The sequence below is a fragment of the Diorhabda sublineata genome, chromosome 9 (genome assembly GCF_026230105.1).
Source record: "Diorhabda sublineata isolate icDioSubl1.1 chromosome 9, icDioSubl1.1, whole genome shotgun sequence".
Lineage (NCBI taxonomy): Eukaryota > Metazoa > Arthropoda > Insecta > Coleoptera > Chrysomelidae > Diorhabda > Diorhabda sublineata.
The window spans coordinates 25116371-25140733 of NC_079482.1; the positions used below are offsets into that span (position 1 = coordinate 25116371).

The 24363-nt window shown below is 31.1% G+C and overlaps 1 protein-coding gene across 3 annotated transcripts in view; it reads left to right on the forward strand.

Moving 5' to 3' along the window:
* The window catches only part of LOC130448750 (fibronectin type-III domain-containing protein 3A), a 108767-nt gene extending 84747 nt beyond the window's left edge, over positions 1-24020 (forward strand). For all 3 annotated transcript variants that reach the window (XM_056786248.1, XM_056786249.1, XM_056786250.1), the window contains 11 exons: positions 3875-4267; positions 4872-5108; positions 8857-9134; positions 9876-10151; positions 10217-10393; positions 14069-14315; positions 14378-14703; positions 15828-16086; positions 16690-16895; positions 17975-18380; positions 18826-24020. In XM_056786248.1, the coding sequence (XP_056642226.1) occupies positions 3875-4267; positions 4872-5108; positions 8857-9134; positions 9876-10151; positions 10217-10393; positions 14069-14315; positions 14378-14703; positions 15828-16086; positions 16690-16895; positions 17975-18380; positions 18826-19170 (3150 nt within the window). In that variant the 3' untranslated portion in view covers positions 19171-24020. The remainder of the gene's footprint in view (positions 1-3874; positions 4268-4871; positions 5109-8856; positions 9135-9875; positions 10152-10216; positions 10394-14068; positions 14316-14377; positions 14704-15827; positions 16087-16689; positions 16896-17974; positions 18381-18825) is intronic.
* The last annotated feature ends 343 nt before the right edge of the window (positions 24021-24363 follow it).

Here is a 24363-nt window from a genome sequence, read left to right on the forward strand (position 1 = left end):
TACCTAATGATGTAAACATATGGTGACCTTGCGGATTGTTACTAATGAAAAATGATTCAAATATTAAAAATTATTCGATCATAACACTAATCGACAAAAAAATCGTTTGTATTGACAATATTTGTAGTATAAATTTAATAGACATGCCTCAAATCTATTCAAAACGAAAATTTTGAAAAGAATCAATTTAAGTATCGATTTTTCTTTTTACGAGGGATTGCACTTTCTCTTTTATAAAAACCAACAGTATTCACCCATCGTGGTCGAATCCCATCGTCCTTTATACCGAATTTTCATTGTTCTAATGTCTTGGTGGAACCTTTCACTGACAGCTCCCAAATTTTCGGGAAAAAATGTCAAATTTTCAATGACACTCGAGCACCAAGGGATTTGTGGGCGTCTAGAAGTTCAGCAACTAACTGTTGATAGTTTGGATCCATATTTTTGCCCAAAAATTCCCTCCCTACACTAACAAATGCCTTCGATGCTCAAAGCAATTTTCTTATTTGTGGCCCAATAAAAATACCTTCCTTTAAATTGGGCATCATTCAACTTGGGAAAAGACTTCTCTAAGGTATTTGAATCCATCGCCCTCTTTATCCATAGCCTTTACAAAGTTTTTTATCAATCAAAGTTTAATGCGAACGGGGACAATTTTGGGATCTACAACGTGTATAAACTTGACATTTTGAGATCCAGTTTGAAACTTCTTCACTTCTTGCTTGCCAATTTGTTCTACTGCCCCCTGAAGCCCCATTAAATTTCCAATCATCTCCAGGTCCCCACATATCTGCCACTTATACTTGTTAATGTTGTGGTTAATTTTGTCTGAAAGCGAACGAATATTTTAGATTTTCATCTTCACAGACTAAGCAACTGGTATAGACGGTTTTAAATTTCCATTGTGGATTTAGACGAGTCAATAAATAGGCGCCACTCACTGGGATTATGCTCGATATAAAGTCTCTTCATTAGACCATCAATATCCGTACACGCACACAACGAATTTTCCAAACTGTAGAATACAGAAAATGTAGCGTTTCTTTTTCTAAAGTTCTGAATTTTTTTTCTCTTTGGCTAACAATTTCCTTTCCTTGAGAGGTGAAGCAAAAAGTTCAGACTGTTGCCCCAAATCATGTGCTGAATCATTCAACTCACTTTGAACAATCAAATTCGGCTCGGCTGTACTGGTACTTGGAGTAAAAATAGAGTCGGTGCTGCCTGATGATACGTTGCCTCCAATATCTTCTAAAACAATATTTTGAGGATCTAAAGGCGGGGTAAATCTTCGTTATGAGGAACGGGTGGTATAGCAGACGGCAAACTTGGATACTCGATCTTTTGCTTTCCTTTCTTAGAATAAACTTCAGTCTTTGTTAGACAGTAATTCAGGGTTTCAAAATGGTTAGTAGGCTCCTCCTACCATACCATTGGAATTGCAAGAGGCGTGTTTTTTTTTTTTCGTCCCATTTGTCGACTGCACCAACGACACGCTACAACTAGCACAGCACGCGTGGGGGACCCACTGCTTGTCTTGGTCTCCAATTAAAGTACCAAAATATTTGAAATAGGCTTTGGCTAGGCCTGGCTTGCGATTCCACCATAAATTCTCCACAAATATAGCAAAATTTGTCAGAAGTTTTACAACTGTTTGACTCGATATTTTCGTTTTTATACTTTTACACTACGAACCGCTTACTATGAAACTTACAGAAAACTAATTTTTAATGTTTATTATTCTAAATAATACAGTGCAGGTATTTTTTCGGTCATAAAATTTACAAATATTAATCTAACCGCATCTTTATAAAATTACCTATCTGCTAATGTAACCGGGGATAAATAAGCTATTGAAAAGTGGTACGTGTTAGTGCCCGACAAATATTTTTTCTGTTATTGGACGGGTATTTCCGTTTTAAAAATGAAGGTCGGCCAGTGTAATATTCATTTTAATATTATTAGGTTAGGTCGTTTGTGAGTTATAAGCCTTTGAAATTGCGAAATCACAACATATATTTCTAAATTATACATTAGAAAATTATGAATTTCTAATGGATGATTATATAAGTCCATATAGTGAGTTTAATAGAATAAATAATTCTGCACTACTATCTGAAGGCCAGGGACGGCTAATGCTCTATGGTTAACAATCCGTAACTTTTAAAGAGACAATATTTATAACTTTAGATCCTTGAAAAGCATTTAATTCAAAGTCGATGGTTAAATTGAAGGATTTACACTTAGAATTGCTTCCTCGTCCACCTTATAGCCCAGATCTGGCCCCCGGCGACGATTGATCTCAAAAAAATGCTCACCGGTAAAAATTTTAGCTCAAATGAATAAACTGAAGCCTATTTTGAGGCAAAAGACAAATCCTTCTACAAGCATTTTAATAAATAAAATCGATTTTTGGAAAAAAATCCTGTTTTTTTTTGGGCTATTTAAAAAGTGCCCACCCTATATATTAATTCTCAATATTACTCAATCATGACACTAAAAATATATGTTATTATCTAATAATAACGAAAAATAATAAAATTTGTTATTGTTTAATTACCAGGATGTTTAAATTTAGTGATACATTTTTTGGGATTCCCCTATACTCAAATCCGTCTCGTATGTTAAGTTTTTATTGTAAATTGAATAATAAATTTCGTGATTCACGTCATTTACAATGAATGCAACTATTTCCTATTATAATACAGGGAAAGTTTGAAATTCGCAATAATATAAGTAATATTTGAAAATTTAGATCATAATTCAAAAGGCGTGAATTTTTCTCTCGAGACCAACGTTTCCATAATTTTTATCAAAGTTACGAAGCTGATTATTTTACGTATAATTCATGACGATTTAGTTACAAAAAAAATATCAGAAAAGTCTAATACTTTTTTTGTAGATTATTGTTAAGATGGTCAAGTCGAAAATTCTCTTTATAAAGAAATTCATAACTTGAAACTTGGGGGGTGATTCGAATACCCCATGACACGAGGGACATGTTTTTTTTTTTTGACGTCAATATTCCGGCCACTCTGTATAGTGTACAGATACAGGGAAAATGTTTAGTGTACGAAAATCTGCAACTGTTGAACTAATTTTCTACATAACTTTTATCATAGCGTGTTGACCACCAAGGAAAGATCAAATATGTAAATAAAATCGTTAGGGACGAGGTCCTGACCGTTCGGAGGATGATCAAACACGCCATAGTCAAATTCCTCATCTTGCGTAACTATTCCTGAAACAAAACTTATCAAAAACTGTCCAGTAAGAAAATTGGCTACCAATCATAACTAAAGTTTTTTAAATTTCAGTTTTCTCGTAACAATTGCATGAATTAGTGATTTTTCTAGAAGTCGTAGCTATTTTGGAAGTCTTAAATTGTAACCTCTGTTTTTGCTGTGATAACTCTGGATACATTCCGGAAGTTAATAATATCGTAATGCCTCATTCGATTGTTCGAAATGCGTGAAAGCATTTTCTTGATTCATCCTTCTCTTCCTCGATTTAATCACGACGACGCAAGCTCTTTGTACTAAAAAAACCAACTTCCATTACCCGTAATATCCGATCCACAATCTTCACGAGGAAATTTGAACTATAGAGTTGACGGAGCGCTCGCCTTCGCTCTCCTCGCTTCCCTATCGTTATGTTCCGTGTCGGAGTGTCAAAATCGTGTTAAAGAATGACTGGCTCTTCTATCACCTGTCGCACCTAACCCAACTTTCTTAATCTTCTAATTAAAATGAGAATCGACGACAAACTTTAGTTTCATTGAGATTTCTAACAAATAGTGATAAATTCTGAAGGAAATGAATGCCGCGGCTACACCGATTTGGTTACCAATTTTGTGATAATTTTGTTTTTGTTCCAGGGTGGCGGTCCAGGAAACAACAATCCGCAGTCTCAACAATTTTATCCAGGTATTCCTAGTGGGTATCCGCCGCAACAATTTCATTCCAATCTCCAAACGGGGCATCCGCTCCCTACACATTTAGGCCATTCGCCGCCCCCCAATCCCACTTATTATAAAGACGAGAGGGCGCAAAGGCAACATATTAAATTGAAAAAGAAATTACACGAAAAACAATTGAAGAACGAGTTACCTAGAAAAGAATTAGTTAACGGTTTGAAAAGATCGGGAATCAAAGAGAAAGGTATGAGCAGCGTGGGTACTAGTGAAGATGGAGAGGAAAACAGCGTACCCGATGAAGAGGACTCTATACAAATAGCTACTGATATTTTGTCGTCCGTCCAGGCACCCAAGGTACCGTTTTTAATAATACTTTTATATAATAACCGGAAACGCATTTGTGGACCTTCACATACGCGATACTTTTGATTTTTTTGATTCGCCATTTTCCATTAAAAGTCCTGGCATTTTCTTAGATTAGTAATTAATCAGTAAATTTTTTACTCGTCTCGTTTCGGTCTCGTCTCGACAAGGAAAATTTAGTAGAAAGAAAAGTTCGTATTGAATCGAATTTTTTTGGTGGCGCAGACGAGATACGAGACGAAACGAGACCGAGACTAATTTTTTTCCTCAAGTCTAACGCGATATTGAGAAAATATTTTTATTATCCTTTCCAGTTTTGAATGAGTGCACTTAAAAAAAAATTCGGTAAATCATTTCAAAGTCAGTGCGACGCAGTACGTTTAAAATAATCCCAACAAAGCTTTGCAGAGGAAAAGAATCCTATGTCAGGGCAATCCAATAAATCATCTTGTTCAATACATCTATCAATTTATTGTATACGAGGGATGGTAGAATAATAAAAAACGAGTTTTTCTAGCAATAGCTTTGAAAGCGTTACCGACGGTCGGTGTATTGGCGGCAGAGCCTCAAAAATATATATTTTGATCAATTCCAGGTGTCTGAACTAACTTCCCGTAGTGCCTTACTGCAATGGGCGACGCCCGTTCGTCTATCCGAATCAGCGAGCAACGACAGCCATGACATTGACATTTCGGAATCCGATCTTAGGTACGAGGTTCTTCTAAGCGATAAAAGCAAAGAAATGAAATTCAAATCGATCTATAGCGGACCGGCTCTCTCTTGTAGGATACAGGATTTGAAACCTGGTCATGAATATTCAGTCTGTTTACAGGTAAGAAAGAAAACCGTTATTATGTTTTTTGATATACCCCCGTATATAAAGAAAATTTTGTTGCTGTTGTACTTTACATTCATTAAAATAATTGATATTTTATCGATTGGGGAGATTATATTTCGAAAAAATGATGTAGTTTCATTTTTCGATCTTATTTTCCCGGACTATAACATTAAGTGAACGCGTTAATCTTTTATCGCCGTGACTATAAATTAAAGATTCCATCATTTTCATATCATTTTATCGAATAATTCTCTTTATTATCGAAATTGTTTTGAAATTATTTCCAAATATCCATTCATAATAAATTTATTTACGTATCAAAATATTTAAACTATAAATTAATCTTCGATTGATAACCTGGGGTTAATAAAAAGGCTTCTTGTTTTTTTTTTTTTTAATGGTTTCCTTATCTTTACATTATATAATTTGTGTCACATAGACACATAGATAACGTAAATTATTTCTTTATTATTATCCAGTCTAAAATATTTATTTATAATCTTAATATTAAATATTGGCAACGTCGCACATCGTTAAATTCATTTTTTACTAATTAGTTTATGAATTATAATTATTTAATGATTTTAATATCGATTGTTATTTGAAAAATAAGCCATAAAGGTTAGTTTTTTTGGTTTGATTATTGGATATTTTCAATGTCTGTTGCTAATATCATGAATTGTTGATGACTGCCATCTTTCTTTAACAATTAGTATCTCTACTGATCTAGGGAACATCATCTTTACACTCAATATTTAAATTAAAGTGAATTTTTTATCGAATTCAATGAAGCTTTGTTTCTTTTGTCTCGTCATTTGTTTTTCATCAAAGAAAAGACTTTTTCCTTTGCGGAAATTGACGATAAAAGTGAAATTGGGTTATATAAGTTCGAAAAATTAAAATCCCTCTTATTAAATCCACTCGTGAACGAAAAAATCGTCTCAAGTCGCACGTTCGCGGTGTTCAATAAGTTCGAAACAATTTTCTTAATTAGAATCGTCAATTTCCTGAAAATAGTCAATTTGAAACATTTGCTGTATACATGTTGTAATTTCTAATACAACTACCGCCATCTCTTGGTCATGCCAAGTACTTCTGGGACTATTCTCGTATATTGTAATTTGTTTGGAACAATTTTGGTACAAGTGTTTCATTGAAAAATGTATATTTTATACCTTTTCAAAATAAACAGTCCACAACTGGTTGCGAAATAATTTTATATTTTGGCTATATAAATATTTAGTCTAGTTGTGTACTAGTTAATATTTCAACACACTATTATCAGACACTTTTTAGCTGTTTAAATTCTAGTAGCTATAAACACTCGTTAATCTTGTTAGCGTTTTTGTAATTATCAATTTTTTTTTAGTTCTAACTATATATTTTCTCGATTATAAGTTATATTTGAGTTCAGAAAAGAACGAATTTTTATTTGAAATTACATAGTTTCCTAAATGGTTGATAACGGCGCCGTTTTCCCCTATGTGCAGTCCTTAAAAACGAATAATTGAGAACTACTAGAAGTACTATAATTTGTTGTAATTTCATAACAGATATTTATATTATTTTATGGTTGATGGCCTACTTGCATACCTTGTGTTTACTAGTTGTACGTCTTCATTTAATCAGGAAACTTTGATTATACCATTCAAACCACCACTGTGTAACTATAATTATTCACATTTACAATAATAACATTCATTCCTCTCAAAAATACGTATATTCTTTGAGAAAATTTCTTCAGAATTTGAGCTCAACATTTCAATTATTTTAGCCTGAGATTCTCATTATTATTTGAACAAAATTACAACCTCTTACTTCGAATATCGAGATCCTAAGGTACGTCCTGAGTTTTTCTTTACTTCAGAAACGATCCTCTAAAATTTGAGCTCAATATTCCAATTATTTTGGCCTGAAAAATTATTCAAACCAATTTATGTTTTTCATTATTATTTGAATAAATTTAAAACCTCGTATATCTATTATCGCGACCATAAGCAACATCCTGCTTTTTTACATTAATATAATGATCCTTTAAGAACGCTGCTCTAAAATTTGAGCTCAATATTCCAATTATTTTGACCAGAGGAATTATTTAAACCAGCTTATGTATTCCATTATTATTTGAACTAATTTAAAACCTCGTATATCTATTATCGCGACCATAAGCAACATTCTGATTTTTTACTTTAATATAATGATCCTTTAGGAACGTTTCTCTAAAATTTGAGCTCAATATTCCAAATATTTTGGCCTGAGGAATTATTTAAACCAGCTTATGTTTTTCATTATTATTTGAACAAATTTAAAACCTCGTATATCTATTATCACGACCATAAGCAACATTCTGATTTTTCACTTTAATATAATGATCCTTTAGGAACGCTCCTCTAAAATTTGAGCTCAATATTCCAATTATTTTGGCCTGAAAAATTATTTAAACCAATTTATGTTTTTCATTATTATTCGAATAAATTTAAAACCTCGTATATCTATTATCGCGACCATAAGCAACATCCTGATTTTTTACTTTAATATAATGATCCTTTAGGAACGTTTCTCTAAAATTTGAGCTCAATATCCGAATTATTTTGGCCTGAGGAATTATTTAAACCAGCTTATGTTTTTCATTATTATTTGAACAAATTTAAAACCTCGTATATCTATTATCGCGACCATAAGCAACATTCTGATTTTTCACTTTAATATAATGATCCTTTAGGAACGCTCCTCTAAAATTTGAGCTCAATATTCCAAATATTTTGGCCTGAGGAATTATTTAAACCAACTTATGTTTTCCATTATTATTTGATTAAATTTAAAACCTCGTATTTCTATTATCGCGACAATAAGCAACATCCTGATTTTTCACTTTAATATAATGATCCTTTAGGAACGCTCCTCTAAAATTTGAGCTCAATATTCCAATTATTTTGGCCTGAAAAATTATTTAAACCAATTTATGTTTTTCATTATTATTTGAATAAATTTAAAACCTCGTATATCTATTATCGCGACCATAAGCAACATCCTGATTTTTTACTTTAATATAATGATCCTTTAGGAACGTTTCTCTAAAATTTGAGCTCAATATCCGAATTATTTTGGCCTGAGGAATTATTTAAACCAGCTTATGTATTCCATTATTATTTGAACTAATTTAAAACCTCGTATATCTATTATCGCGACCATAAGCAACATCCTGATTTTTCACTTTAATATAATGATCCTTTAGGAACGCTCCTCTAAAATTTGAGCTCAATATTCCAAATATTTTGGCCTGAGGAATTATTTAAACCAACTTATGTTTTCCATTATTATTTGAACAAATTTAAAACCTCGTATTTCTATTATCGCGACAATAAGCAACATCCTGATTTTTTACATTAATATAATGATCCTTTAGGAACGCCCCTCTAAAATTTGAGCTCAATATTCCAATTATTTTTGCTTGAGTATTGTTTTAAACGACCAAATGTTTATCATTAATAAGCTACGTCCCAATTTTCTATCTTTGCACAGATCTAGTTATGTGGAAACTAACCTAACTTTTGAAAGTCTGCGGCATTTATAATTCACTCGTTTATGTTCGAAAACGACACGTAACGAACTAATGCGTATCAAACGTAAATATTTCAATTAAAAATTTCACAAATACGTTGGATACAAACCAATTTTTCCGATCTAAAATTGTGCTACGTTAAATACGGAATATACATTATTTTTTAAAATTATTTCCAAGGTGCATTTGGATGAACTCCAAGGCTCGGCAACCGATCCGGTAAAATTCAACACTCCACCTTGTGAACCTGACCAACCTCAACCGCCGAAACTCCTAAGTCGAACCAAACATTCGTTGCAATTGCGTTGGAACGCCGTTAACGATAATGGCGCACATATACAGTACTACATCTTGGAATATGATGCGGGCAAAGGAGGAGAATTTGTGGAATTCTACAGGGGTAGAAGTAAAACGCACACGTTACAAAAATTGCTTCCAGCAACACTTTATACTTTCAGGTAAATAACTTCACTTAACTTAACCTCACAAAAACGTCACGCGTCATTTGACCACAAGCCGGAATCGCTACACTGAGAAAAATGATTATGAATAAAAAAAAAACAACGTGAATCATTAATTTTCGTCGATTTTCTTTATTTCGAATTAAAAACTAGATATTTTACGAGGTGTTGTCAAAAAGTTCGGTGTATCATTTTTATTTTAAACAAAGTAATTTTTTTATTTTAAATGTTTCATGTTTAATTGATTTATATTATTTTTATGCGGTGGAGTGACTTTATACACACGGTATTTCTTACATACTTAACACAAAACTACTCGCTCTTTATAGTAATTATTCACTAATACTTAACTATTCAACAACTTGAATAATTTATTCGAATTTGTCGGTTCCTTTTTATATTTCTTTTATTATATTATAGCACATCAGAACATTCAATTATTCACTGATTTTTTTCGCTAAAAAACAAGCGATTATTTATACAAAAATAATTTCTCGATAATTCGATTTTAGAAAGTAAACAAACTGATAAAAAGGCCTTTCTAGAAATCGATTCTATAAAAAACAAAAGTCAATAAAAACATGTAAAAAAAAGTTTGTAATACTCAAACAGGACCGGCTTCACGGTCCATGTTATGGACATTCCTCGCGTGATAATACACTGTGTTTAACCAACAGTTTTGTCCACCTTTTCGTCCATTTTGATACGTTTATATATATATATATCGTTTGTTGATAGGTTAGCAGCTCTTAATGAAGTAGGAAAAAGTTTATATTCTGACTGTATAGCGTATAGTACCAATGACAATCCACCTTCACAACCGTCGCCGCCAACGTTGCGCGAGGCTAATATTCAATCATTACATATAATTTGGCAACGTCGACCGAAAGACGACGAATTCATTTTGCAGATGAACGACGTCGAAACGGAATACGGTTATCTGAACGTTTATTTAGGTAGCGATACTCAACACATCTGTAGGGGACTAAAAGAATGCACCAACTATTCTTTTAGGTAAATATTTTGATATAAAATATCGATAATTATATTTGATGAATGTATCCCCGAATTAATTTTAGATTGAGGGCGAAAAATGAGGGTGGGACATCGCCTTGGTCAGACGAAGTAGTCTTCAGTACGTTGCCCGATAGACCCGCCAGGCCGACTAGACCTATAATCAAAGGAAAAGTACACGCACATTCTTTTAAATTGAAATGGGAGCCGGGCGAAAAGACCGGAAGATCTGTAATAACTCAGTAAGTAACAATTTCCAAAACATTATGTTGATCGTTATTATTCCAATCAAATATGCATTTTAACTGACCAATTATTCGTTATAGCTGATCAATAGTTCATTTCAACCGAACAATAATTTACCTGGATAATAATTAGCTTCAGTATTCCACAATTTGTTTTAGCTGGACGTTAATTGGTTTAAATTGACCAATCGTTCACTTTAGCCATCCAATTCTGCATTTTAGCTAACTTGTAATTGATTTCAACCATCCAATCATTAATTTCCATTGAAGCTCATTTTAGTTATCGAGTTTAGCCGATCAATTGTCCATTTTAATTAACCTTTGATCGATTTTAGCTAACTAAATATTAATTTTATTTGATAAAATCATTTATTCGGTTTAGCTAATCAATTATTCATTTTAACTGAACTGTAATTGTCTTTACTTCAACAAACAATTATTTTACACAGTAACATAACTCATTTGAGCTTATAAATCATCTTAATTATTCATCCGTTGAATTTAGCCAACCAATTATTTACTTTAACTAAACTGTGATTGATTTTAACTAACGTAATATTTATTTTGTTTGGTAAAATCATCCATTTAAACTTATAAATCATTTTAACTATTCATTCATTCGGTTTAGCTGACCAATTATTCATTTTAACTAACCTGTGATGGATTTCAACTAACTAAATATTAATTTTATTTGGTAAAATCGTTCACTGAAGCCTTAACACCAATTATCCATTTTAACTGAACTGTAGTTATCTTTACTTAACCAAACGTTCATATTACATAGTAAATATAATTCATTTGAACTTATAAATCATTTTAGCTATTCATTCATTGGAATTAGCTAACCAATTATTAATTTTAACTAACCTGTGATTGATTTTAACTAACTTCGTTCTTTAAAATCATTAATTTAAGCTTATAAATTATTTAATCTTGTCAGCAGTCAAGTTTAGCTAACCAATTATCGATTTTAACTAACCTGTGATTGATTTTAACTAACTTCGTTCTTTAAAATCATTCATTTAAGCTTATAAATCATTTATTCTTGTCAGTAGTCAAGTTTAGCTAACCAATTATTAATTTTAACTAACCTGTGATTGATTTTAACTAACTTCGTTCTTTAAAATCATTAATTTAAGCTTATAAATCATTTAATCTTGTCAGTAGTCAAGTTTAGCTAACCAATTATCGATTTTAACTAACCTGTGATTGATTTTAACTAACTTCGCTCTTTAAAATCATTAATTTAAGCTTATAAATCACTTAATCTTGCCAGTAGTCAAGTTTAGCTAACCAATTATTAATTTTAACTAACCTGTGATTGATTTTAACTAACTTCGTTCTTTAAAATCATTCATTTAAGCTTATAAATCATTTAATCTTGTCAGTAGTCAAGTTTAGCTAACCAATTATCGATTTTAACTAACCTGTGATTGATTTTAACTAACTTCGTTCTTTAAAATCATTCATTTAAGTTTATAAATCATTTATTCTTGTCAGTAGTCAAGTTTAGCTAACCAATTATTAATTTTAACTAACCTGTGATTGATTTTAACTAACTTCGTTCTTTAAAATCATTAATTTAAGCTTATAAATCATTTAATCTTGTCAGTAGTCAAGTTTAGCTAACCAATTATCGATTTTAACTAACCTGTGATTGATTTTAACTAACTTCGTTCTTTAAAATCATTCATTTAAGTTTATAAATCATTTATTCTTGTCAGTAGTCAAGTTTAGCTAACTAATTATTAATTTTAACTAACCTGTGATTGATTTTAACTAACTTCGCTCTTTAAAATCATTAATTTAAGCTTATAAATCACTTAATCTTGCCAGTAGTCAAGTTTAGCTAACCAATTATTAATTTTAACTAACTTGTGATTGATTTTAACTAACTTCGTTCTTTAAAATCATTAATTTAAGCTTATAAATCATTTAATCTTGTCAATAGTCAAGTTTAGCTAACCAATTATCGATTTTAACTAACCTGTGATTGATTTTAACTAACTTCGTTCTTTAAAATCATTCATTTAAGCTTATAAATCATTTATTCTTGTCAGTAGTCAAGTTTAGCTAACCAATTATCGATTTTAACTAACCTGTGATTGATTTTAACTAACTTCGTTCTTTAAAATCATTAATTTAAGCTTATAAATCATTTAATCTTGTCAGTAGTCAAGTTTAGCTAACCAATTATCGATTTTAACTAACCTGTGATTGATTTTAACTAACTTCGCTCTTTAAAATCATTAATTTAAGCTTATAAATCACTTAATCTTGTCAGTAGTCAAGTTTAGCTAACCAATTATCGATTTTAACTAACCTGTGATTGATTTTAACTAACTTCGTTCTTTAAAATCATTCATTTAAGTTTATAAATCATTTATTCTTGTCAGTAGTCAAGTTTAGCTAACCAATTATTAATTTTAACTAACCTGTGATTGATTTTAACTAACTTCGTTCTTTAAAATCATTCATTTAAGCTTATAAATCATTTAATCTTGTCAGTAGTCAAGTTTAGCTAACCAATTATCGATTTTAACTAACCTGTGATTGATTTTAACTAACTTCGTTCTTTAAAATCATTCATTTAAGTTTATAAATCATTTATTCTTGTCAGTAGTCAAGTTTAGCTAACCAATTATTAATTTTAACTAATCTGTGATTGATTTTAACTAACTTCGTTCTTTAAAATCATTAATTTAAGCTTATAAATCATTTAATCTTGTCAGTAGTCAAGTTTAGCTAACCAATTATCGATTTTAACTAACCTGTGATTGATTTTAACTAACTTCGTTCTTTAAAATCATTCATTTAAGCTTATAAATCATTTATTCTTGTCAGTAGTCAAGTTTAGCTAACCAATTATTAATTTTAACTAACCTGTGATTGATTTTAACTAACTTCGCTCTTTAAAATCATTAATTTAAGCTTATAAATCACTTAATCTTGCCAGTAGTCAAGTTTAGCTAACCAATTATTAATTTTAACTAACCTGTGATTGATTTTAACTAACTTCGTTCTTTAAAATCATTCATTTAAGCTTATAAATCATTTAATCTTGTCAGTAGTCAAGTTTAGCTAACCAATTATCGATTTTAACTAACCTGTGATTGATTTTAACTAACTTCGTTCTTTAAAATCATTCATTTAAGTTTATAAATCATTTATTCTTGTCAGTAGTCAAGTTTAGCTAACTAATTATTAATTTTAACTAACCTGTGATTGATTTTAACTAACTTCGTTCTTTAAAATCATTAATTTAAGCTTATAAATCATTTAATCTTGTCAGTAGTCAAGTTTAGCTAACCAATTATCGATTTTTTAACTAACCTGTGATTGATATTAGTTCATCAAATATTCAATATACCAGTTATTCATGTTAGCTAATCAATAATTCAGTTTAACTAAACAATCATCAATTTCAGCGCACAAATATTTTAGTTTAGCTGAAGAATAAATCGATTTAGCTGATCAACTATTGATGTAACATTTTGTTTTGAATACATCTATTATTTTTTATATTGAGTGATTGCGATTGAGAAGGAAGATACTGAAACTATTTATTGACCTTTGAAAATTTTCGATTTTCAATGAAAATCTAATAATTATATGCAATCGATTTTTACGTTTCTATGTAACCTAATTTTTATATAAAACCGATTTTTCTAGGTATAATTTAGAAATAAGCTCAGGTAGTGATTTCCAAATAATCTATCAGGGCTTGGAAACTGAAACAGTCTGTGATAAGCTAACACCGGGAACTACTTATCAAGTCAGGGTGAATTGTGTTAGTGCCGGTGGTGTTAGCAATTTTTCTGAAATCTGCACAGTGACTACAGACGCTGTACGACCCGGTCAGTGTTCCCAACTTAAAATGTTCGGAAAACCTTTAGCCAATTCGGTGACCATTCGATGGGTGAGTAAATTAAGGGGTTAATCGAATATTGGTCAGACGATATCGAAACGTTTGTTTTATAGGTTGAACCGGACGATAATGGCGGCGCGCCGATTCTACAATACGAAATCGAAATGACATCTCCGGACGGTAGTAAAAGTATTTTACATACTACCAAAGTAACAGAATGTAGTGTTAGAAATTTGAGTCCGGGCTGTGATTACGTTTTCCAAGTGAGAGCCGTCAATCGAGTGGGATCCGGAGTTTGGTCGGAACCGTTGAATGTAACTAGTGGCGCTGCGCCTCCTTCTACACCCGAAACGCCCCAAGTGGTATGCAAGAGTCCTTTCCAAGCGTACGTCGAATGGACGGAGCCTAAATGCAACGGTGCCCCTATTAGTGAATATAAGTATGTATATAATTACAAATTTGATATACCCCCCCTCATTTTTTGTAAAAAGGCAATGAAATTTTCAATATAAGCGATATTATAAGTATTTTTACTCCAAATTCAAAATTGCGTTTAATTATGACCATTCGTGGGGTCATTTCTTTCAAAATTGATCAAGTAATTGAATATATTTGCATACTACATAAGGAAAATGTAGAAAAAATTGGAAATTGGCATTTTTTTGTATATTTTTGAAACTAAAAAAATATCAAATCTACCCGCTCATTTTATTAAAAAATGCCTTAAAATTATGAATTTTAGCAAATTAGAAATATTTTTATATGAAATTGGCATTTTGTAACACAATTTTTTCAAAATATTGTTTCTTGAAAAAAATACAATAAAATTTTGATTCAGAGCAAATTAACATTGTTTTTGGTACCCATTTAAAACTGAAATAAATTGCCATTGATTTTGACTGCTAGAAAGGGTCATTTTTTCAAAATTATATGAAGTAATTGAAAATATTTGTATACTAATTGTGGAAAAGTTGACAAACAAGTTTGAATGAAATCGAAAATTTACATTTTGTTTTATAATTTTCATCAAAATTTTTAAAACTAAAACTTAACAGCATATTTTATTGAAAAAATAGAATAAAATTCTTAATATGCGCATATTAGAAATATTTTTACTACAGATTTTATATTTAAATAAATCACGATTAATTTTGACCCCTTCTAGTAGTCATTTCTTGTAATTCATCGAGTAATTGAAAATATTCGTCTAGTTTTTAAAGAAAAAATCGATAAAAATTGAAAATTTACTTTATGTTTAACAATTTTCCTCAGCATTTTTAATAATTATTAAAAAACATAATAAATAAATAATTTAAACCCAAAATTTAAAACGAAAATTGATCATAATTGATTTTGACCCCCTAGAGATGTAATTTTTTAAAAATTTTCGATTAATAAAAAATATTCGCATAGTTATAGAGAAAAATACAAAAAAAAATTGTAATTGGCATTTTGTTTTCAATTTTTTCCAAAAATTTGTAAAATTAAATTCATTTTTTTTTATATATATTCTATTCCATGTACGAAATAGAATAATTTTAACGTATTAAAACAATTTTTTAGGTTAGAAATGAGTCAAAGTATGAACGAAGACTCATTCTCGAGTATATATCAAGGAATCCACTTGAATTACGACGTAAAAGGCTTGCAACCCTTCCATTCCTATTGTTTTCGAGTACAAGCCGGCAATAGCGCCGGTTTCAGTGGATATTCTCAAATAGCGACGACGTTGACACCACCTGCATCACCATCTGCCGTCAATACATTGAAATCCATTTCCACTCCTACCTCCATCACACTTTATTGGAACACACCCAATGAGGTAAGTCTCATTACCAACACCCTAAAATCAAGAAAAATTGAAAATCAACAATATACGAGGTGTACCTAAAAAATAATGAAAAAGAACAAGATACTAAAAAAAAGAAGCAGACAATAACCTAACACCGCACAGTCATTTGACATTGACAAGTTTAGGCAAGAGTCACAAAGAATTAGTTTGTTAAATTTCAATTTTGAATATCAACAGAAAATAATGGAAAAAAAAGAAGCAGACAATAACCTACCACTACACGTTTATTTGACGTTGTCAATTTGACATTGACATTTTCCGAACACAAACAAAAACGATTGGATGCATTACACGAGGTGTATGTAGAAAATAAAAGGGTATTTAGAAAATTACCTGATTTGAAATATGCGATTGTTCATTTTCATTATTTAGTTAATCCTCTTTTTATCATTTGTTGAGAAGAATTTGTATCAAATTTGGAGGATAAACCAAAATAATAAAATAACAAATTCCTATGGTGAGTCTATTATGAAAAGAAGAGTTGTAAAAACGTTTCCAAAATGGCGCCAATATCGCCATATTGTTTGTATATATAATTTATGAATATTTATCAATTTTTCGTTGGTTTTTTAGAATGGAAGTCCTATTACACATTACAACATTGAAATTGGCGATAGAACGATAACTACAGAAGGCGCTGTTAACGAATACACAATAGAAGGTTTACAACCTGAAACTATTTATAAAATAAAAATTCAAGCTGTAAACGATGTTTCTTCTGGTCCTTATTCTTCGCCTTTGAAAGCTGCCACTTTGAGGTTACCTCCTTCAGCGCCTAGGTAAGTAATTATCTGAGGTAAAAAAAATTATTGTTGTCGGATCCAACGTTTGTCATCTTTTACACTTTTACACATTTCGTGCAAATTCTACTCTCTTGTTTGTATTTTAATCCTTCCGTATACAGAAAATCCACTTCTAATGGTGGAAACGACGCTGACGTACCTTGTATATTGTTTTCTCTAATTTCCAACCCTTTTTCACTAATAAATACTCATTAAACACACCTTGACAAACCTAAACACGTATTATTCTCGACTTCTCCTCGTATATATAATAGTCTTGTTTTTATTTGCCTCCATTGGTTCTTATACATCTCTAAACATCGACATGACAGTTGCATACTTTGATCCTTCTACTACCATTGAAAAAAATAACCAAAAATTGTCACTCGAATGTTTTTTTATCGTATATTAGTAATAAAATTAATTAAAATAAGATCCAGATTTTTTTTCTTACTTTTCATTTGGCTGATATTAATAATAAAACTGTCTGATCCTTCGAGTCCTGCCATAGATCACTGGCACATATCCGGCTCGAAAGACCAGACATAAATCGCTGGTACATATCCGGCTCGAAGGACCAGAGATAAGTCGATGGAATATTTCCGGTTCGAAAGACCAGAGATAAGTCGATGGTACTATCCGACTCGAAGGAAAATTAGTTGAAAATAAGCTTTTAAACAAACGAAACAAAGTTTGAGGTAGCTTTACTTATCCTAAGATTTACTATAATGGAAAAAACTTGTTTAGAAGTCAGAGGCACCTGGAAGATTGTCCAATTGTGGATAACTTTCCTGAGGTGGTAGTCGCTGGTAGATATCCGGTTGGAAGGTCCAGAAAAGGGTTTTAAAACAATCAAAATTCTAAATGAATCTAATTGTAAAGAGGTAAAAGTGTTTGGTGAGACATATGCAAGTGTTTCGTTAATATAAAATGATCAAGGAAGGCCGTGAAATATTGGAACGTTTATTACTAAATAGTCAAATCACGTATATTCATTTGGGTTCGAACTAGAGCCAAAATTCTTTTTGAACGACTTTGCTTTTCAATTCCTTATAATGAATGAACGGTTTTTGTAGATTGGAATGCTTGGGAGTGGGCCACAATTACGTCAAACTAAAATGGGGCGAGGGTAAAAACACCGAATACACCCAATACTGTATAGAAATGGAGAATCCCCGATCAGGTGGTTATAATTGTGTATATAAAGGTACGGCTCTAACGTGCAAAGTGAATAAACTGCACGAATCGACAACGTACAGATTCAGGATAAACGCCACGAACGATGCGGGCGTAGGTGAATTTTCAGAATACTACGAATTCGGTACGAGCCTAGCGCCACCTGCCTCATTGAAAATACCGAAAGTCGTGGAAGTTGACGAGAGGAGTTGTTCGCTCGAATGGTCGCCGGCCAGAAATACCTTTACGGATTCGATAATATACAGGGTGCAACTGGCGAGGGTGAAAGAACAAGTTTATAAACAGGTAAGATCTTTTTTGGTTATACTTACGTATCCGTCCTGTTTAGGATCATAATTAGCGTTTTCGAGGTGGTAGAATCCATATTATTAACGTAACGAGGAAAATATGAAGAAAGGGAATCATAACCTAACCTAAATTTTTTTCAATAATTGGAAAAAATCGTTCAAATTATGATATTCAATGGTAATTAAATTGTTCATTTTTGTTTGTACTTTCCGAAAAAAAAAAACGATTTTCTAGGTTAAATTCACTTTACCTTCGATTAGGTTAGGTTAACTTAACCTTCAATTAAATAAGATTGAATTTACTTCAGCAATCTACTGTATGTTAAAATCGGAAGTAATAACCAACATATGAATCCTAACCTTACCAAATTCGTGTTTTTATTATGATTTTAAACCGGGTATATAATTTTTTTTAAATATATAATAGCATGTCTGTATTACAGGTATCGAAATGTTCTGAAACTAAATGCGCAATCGAGGAATTGGAACCAGGTACCGATTACACGGCTCGCATTTGCCCCGTCCGTTTAACGTCTACTGGTGAATTACCAGGTCCGGCATCACCTCCGGTTACCTTTACGACTACTTCGGTGGAACCAGTAGGGGGCGGTACGCCGTCGAAGACGGTACCAACAGCAGGTAGCCCTTCAATTAACAAACACCGTTCTCTCTATCATTCCATTCGGCATAGGGTTAGTTTTACCGAGGAGTACTGCACTTACGTGTACGCAATGTTAGTACTCGTCGCCGGAATCGCCATATCTCTAATGATCGCGTCGTTTTTATAAACGTCGATTTGAAAGGAGACGCGCGCGTCTGTAGAAATTTAAACGAGGTGGGAAGCGTTCGAAAGGAAGTGGTAGCGGTAAATAATTTACGTAATTTCGATAGAGGGTTATTATCTGATTGGAACCATGATTGCTGTATATCACAAACCGTTTTACTTAGATTCATTCAGTAAAAATTATTGCAAGAGAAATTGCCTGAAATATTTTCTAATTTGTTTAATAATATTAATTGTTGTTGCGCCACATAGCGGATATTTTATGAAGCTGAGAATAATTTCTTATGGTCATTTTTTTGCTGATATTTTTACAGAATGGACGTGAGTTGAGCGGGTTTCGATAAATGGCTGTTTACCTACTTTATTTGATCGCCCGGTATATGAAACAAATTTTATATCGTTTACTATGTGATGGTGTAAAATTTTGCAATAATTTTCCTTGATCTGCCTATTTTTTTGGGTTAGGTTATAAGCAAACTTTTTAATTACAATTTTTCTTCCTTATTTTGAAGGTTTTTTTTAAACATTGAACGTTTTAAATCAAAATATTCCACTTTTACTAGTTTTCGTTTTCTAAACCATTTTTTAAAATAAGTGTCTCATGAAAAGTCATTGATAAAAGTATATTTATTATTTATAATTCATAAAACACTAAGATTAATTCACGTATCAAATTTTCCTTTTTTGTTTTTTGTTAATTATGGTTTATCTATGATTAGCGTTGACTGCAGTTTTTCTATGTCAACTGTCAATAAAAGTTGTTCTGTATCCAGTGCCAATAACAATTGTTTTGTATCAGATGTCAATAACAGTTTCAGTTCTATGTCAAGTGTCATTAGCAGCGCTTGTTCTATGACGGCTGTCAGTAGCTGTTATTCTACGTCACAGTAATGAACTCATATGGTTATTTTAAATTATATTTTTTCATTAATGGATAACCTCGACGATGTAAAGTATTTGAAATCAACAATAGAAAATGGAATATTTATGTGAAACTGCTTTAAAAAAGAATATATTTCCTCGATCAATTTCATCCTTTTTTTTTATTATTATAGTTTTGTCGCTTTTTATCCGTTTTTCTATAATTTAAACTATAATTTTATTAGTATTGATGTACTACAAACCCTCGTTCCTATTTTTGTGCTAATTACATAGATACCACTAAAATTCATATTAAATGAATGTTTTAGTTTATCTATGATTGTCGTTCACTGCCAATTGTCAATAAAAGTTGTTATTGTGTGTCAGCTGTCACCTGCAGCTCTTGTGATGTGTCATCTGTCACCAGCAACTATTATTATATATCAGCTGTCACTAGCGACTCTTGTTTGTGTCATCCGTCACCAGATACTCTTGTTATGTGCCAGCTGTCAGCAATAGTAATTATTATAATGAAAACAAACATTTTAATTGAAAAAATAGGCGATACGAATATATTTTTGATAATAAAAATTTTCCCTGTTCAAATAATTGTTACAAATTCTTAACTGTAGTTCTTTTATATATAATTTTAAATTGACATTTGATGAAAGTTTTGACATAAAGTTCTACCACTATCTTTCGTAAAACTTCCAAACTCGTAACCTCTCTCCGCGATTCTTAAGTATTATTAAACAGGGCTTTTTAATAATGAAGTTTAATTATAGAGGACCAAAGCGTCATGTTTTGGTATTTTTTTATACATGTCTCCCGTAATTGGTGTGGTGCTAATAACTCGATGGTCTCGACTAACGTTCATTGCGCAGTATAATAATATTCACTTCAAACTAATAATTTTTTTTCCAAATTACCCATGAACATACAGTGTCCTGCGAAATTAACTCAAAATAATGCATACTTTTTGAATATACCGCGTATATTAAGAAATAATGTAGCAATTTTGTATGGTCAATTTTTCAATTTTAAAAAATATGCGTTAATTTTGAAACATTTTTTAAAATAATTTTAATTAATCAGATTTAGTTCGTCAAACACGTCAACTGCCGATATACGGCTCTCACTAAATTAGTAAGACAATTTTGAATATGAATAATTTTGGTAATTGGATTCCAATTTTTTGGTTTCAACGAACGTGATATTATTATACAGCGTGTAAATTCCTCCTTAACGGATCTTATTTTATATTTTTTATTATATTTTTTTACATTGAAAGATCCAAGGAAAGGCGTTATAATCGATACCACCGATACATATAGATTATGATGTGATGATGAATGGCTATAGTAGATTGAAAACTAACAATAGGCAAATATACGACCCTTAATTTTTTGTCGAAGGGGCGTAATTTTTACCCATCGTTAGTTTACGGTCCCGATGACCTATCAAAAGGGATGAATTCCAGTCATAGTGTACATATTTAATTATGTAATGCTGTTGGCAATATTTAAATTATTATCTAGATGAAATTTAAGTGAAAGTGACTGGAAAAGTCGATTCGTATATACAGAACGGACTGGTTATTAGTTATATTCGAGGAGTTGTATCATTCAGTTGATGATCGATTTTAAATATTTCGGATATAGTCCTTCAAGTTGTATGCAAGCTATTTTATCGTAAAACATCACCTACAATCAAAAAACGTTTTTACCCAAACGATACGCCCCTCGATTATCACGATTCTGTCAATTAATAGTGCAATGTTTGTATCGAACATAGAAATAATATTGTTTACAACACGTAAACAAAATGTGAAATTTCATACGAATAATGAAATATCGTATTTTCTTCACGTGTTGTATACTATATTTTCCCTACGATCTACACGAAATATGGTGAAATATTTTCGTGTTAGTTCGTCGAAAAGTGTTACGTTCGTTGTGATAGTACACAGAAGTCTTAAATCGATTATTATTACAATAATTCCTACCATATTCACTGATTGTTGCACTAAAATCATCGATTTTTTGCGTTGGAAAGATTTATTATCGTTTATTTTATGTATATTTTAAATATCCTTGTTAATTTATTTATTTATTAATGTGTAGATGTGTCTTTTTTCTTATTTTGAGTCAAGTACAACAAAAAAAGCCAACTCGAGGTGGTAATAAAGTTCTTATTTCATTTTGTTATTCTATGATCAAGTCTAGGATGTGTTAAAATTTATTCCCTTTTTAATGTTTTCCAACTAAAATTGATGTAGTGTTAACTAAAATTTTGGTTTATCTATGGTTGTGTCAACGGTTGATAACAATAATCAATAGCTCTTGTTCTACGTCAACTGTCAACTGTAACTATTCCATGCCAATTGTCAATAGCAATCGTTCTGTGTCAGTTATCACTATCAGTCCCTGTTTTATACTAGCAATTATCGTATCAGCTGTCAACAACTGTTGATCAGTACCAGCCATTGATAATCGTTAATTTCATGTAATAGTTATATATAAAAAATAACTATCTAACAACTAATCAATAACAACAGTTCTGTGTCAGTTGTCAATTCCAGTCGTTTTTCTGTGCCAGCTGTCAACAACAGTTGTTTTGTACTGGTTATCACTAGCTATTGCTCCATATAAAACACAATTTTTGGTTGGATAATGTACATTAATAGACAACCTCAATGGTCTTGAGTAAAGAGAATGCTTAAGGTAGAAAATTGATATATTTTGCACATATAAAGAGAGTTGCTTCGAAGAAAGGTTTCGGTCAAACGTTGTAGCTCGATTTTGAAGGATAATTTGTTTAAGAATAATTTTAAACATTGAATTAAGTGCAGTATTATCATAATTTTAAATTAGAATTCATTCTTTATAGATTATTTGACCCATCCGTCTCATTTATTAGTAATTGGTAATGATTTTAAAGCAAATCATTAGTGCATGTTGATGATTTAATTACTACTGAACTTTTTACAGTCAAAAGTTATTGTTCTGTACCAGTTGTCAATAGCACCTGTTGTTCTGTGTCAATTGTCAACAAAAAGTGTTCAAAGTCACAGTTTTTGGCTAAAGGAAAAAATAAATCAACTAAAGCGACTTTGATACCATTAAAAATAAAGAATAATGCCCCAGATGAACCTAAAAGTATGAATTGTATTTTTAATGCTTTATTTTGATAGCTACTTTGAATTTTAATGTAACATTCCGTGAATTAGATGTTTGGAAATGAATATATTTGCGTTTGATTCGACAAGTCGATGTGTTGACCTCGAAAAAAGTTTTTATATTCTTATGGGTTCAGATTTTGGAAGATTGTCCATTCTACTAACTTGTATAGGCCTATTTAAGACGACCCAAGATTTATTGGCTCTACTAAATTATCAGTGCTACTAATTTTCGAATTATCGAGAAATTTTATTTTATATTGCGAAACAGAGAATGCGAAAATTTTACCTACGAGGTTTATCAGCGACTCCGTACATTGTACATAGTAAAATCTGTTGGAAACAGTTATTTTAACTCTTTTTTTTTTAATAAATAATATCTTTATATAAAATATATATTTATGAGAGATTTTTATAGAGCATTTATTTATTTAGTGTCCCAATTTCTTCCGTAGCAGGCGCTCTATTCCTAAATGTACTTATGGAATTTGCAGTGGGAATAGAAACGCCGTTTTCGTATGCATCGTCCTGTGTATGTAATTTTTGAAAGTTTTATATGTTATTATTGTTAACAGTCCGTCTGTGTATACATATAGTAACATTTATATAGAAAAAAAAAGTGTATATGTTGAAGAATATCCATTAAATTATATAAATCTAATGTTAATCGTTTATGATCTAATCATTTATAATTTTAAAGTTGGCTATACTGGGATGTGTAACTGTGCACCTTGCACTATATGAAGAGTTATAATTATTATAGGTAAATATACATTATATATATAAAAGAATCCATTATATTTTATCTACTAGAATCACGTCTTTTATTTACTTACCCTATCCTAATCATTTTATAATTACTTGGAAAAACACTCTACTACTACAACACCATGTTTCACACTTACTGGTCCTTCGAGTCGTATACGAGGCTGAAGAGACCAGAAAATGTATTAGATGGCTCTACTTTAAAAGAAACTTGTATAAATATGAGTTGGTGAGTTATAGCATAGTTCAAAAAAATCTTATACAAATATTTTGGTACATTATAACACTTTTCGTAAAAGAATACCAACTTTAATACGATTTTTTATTCTACCCACAACAATACGGTTTAGTTGGTAAAAGTATGATTTACAGTTAGCACAAACCTTTCAATTT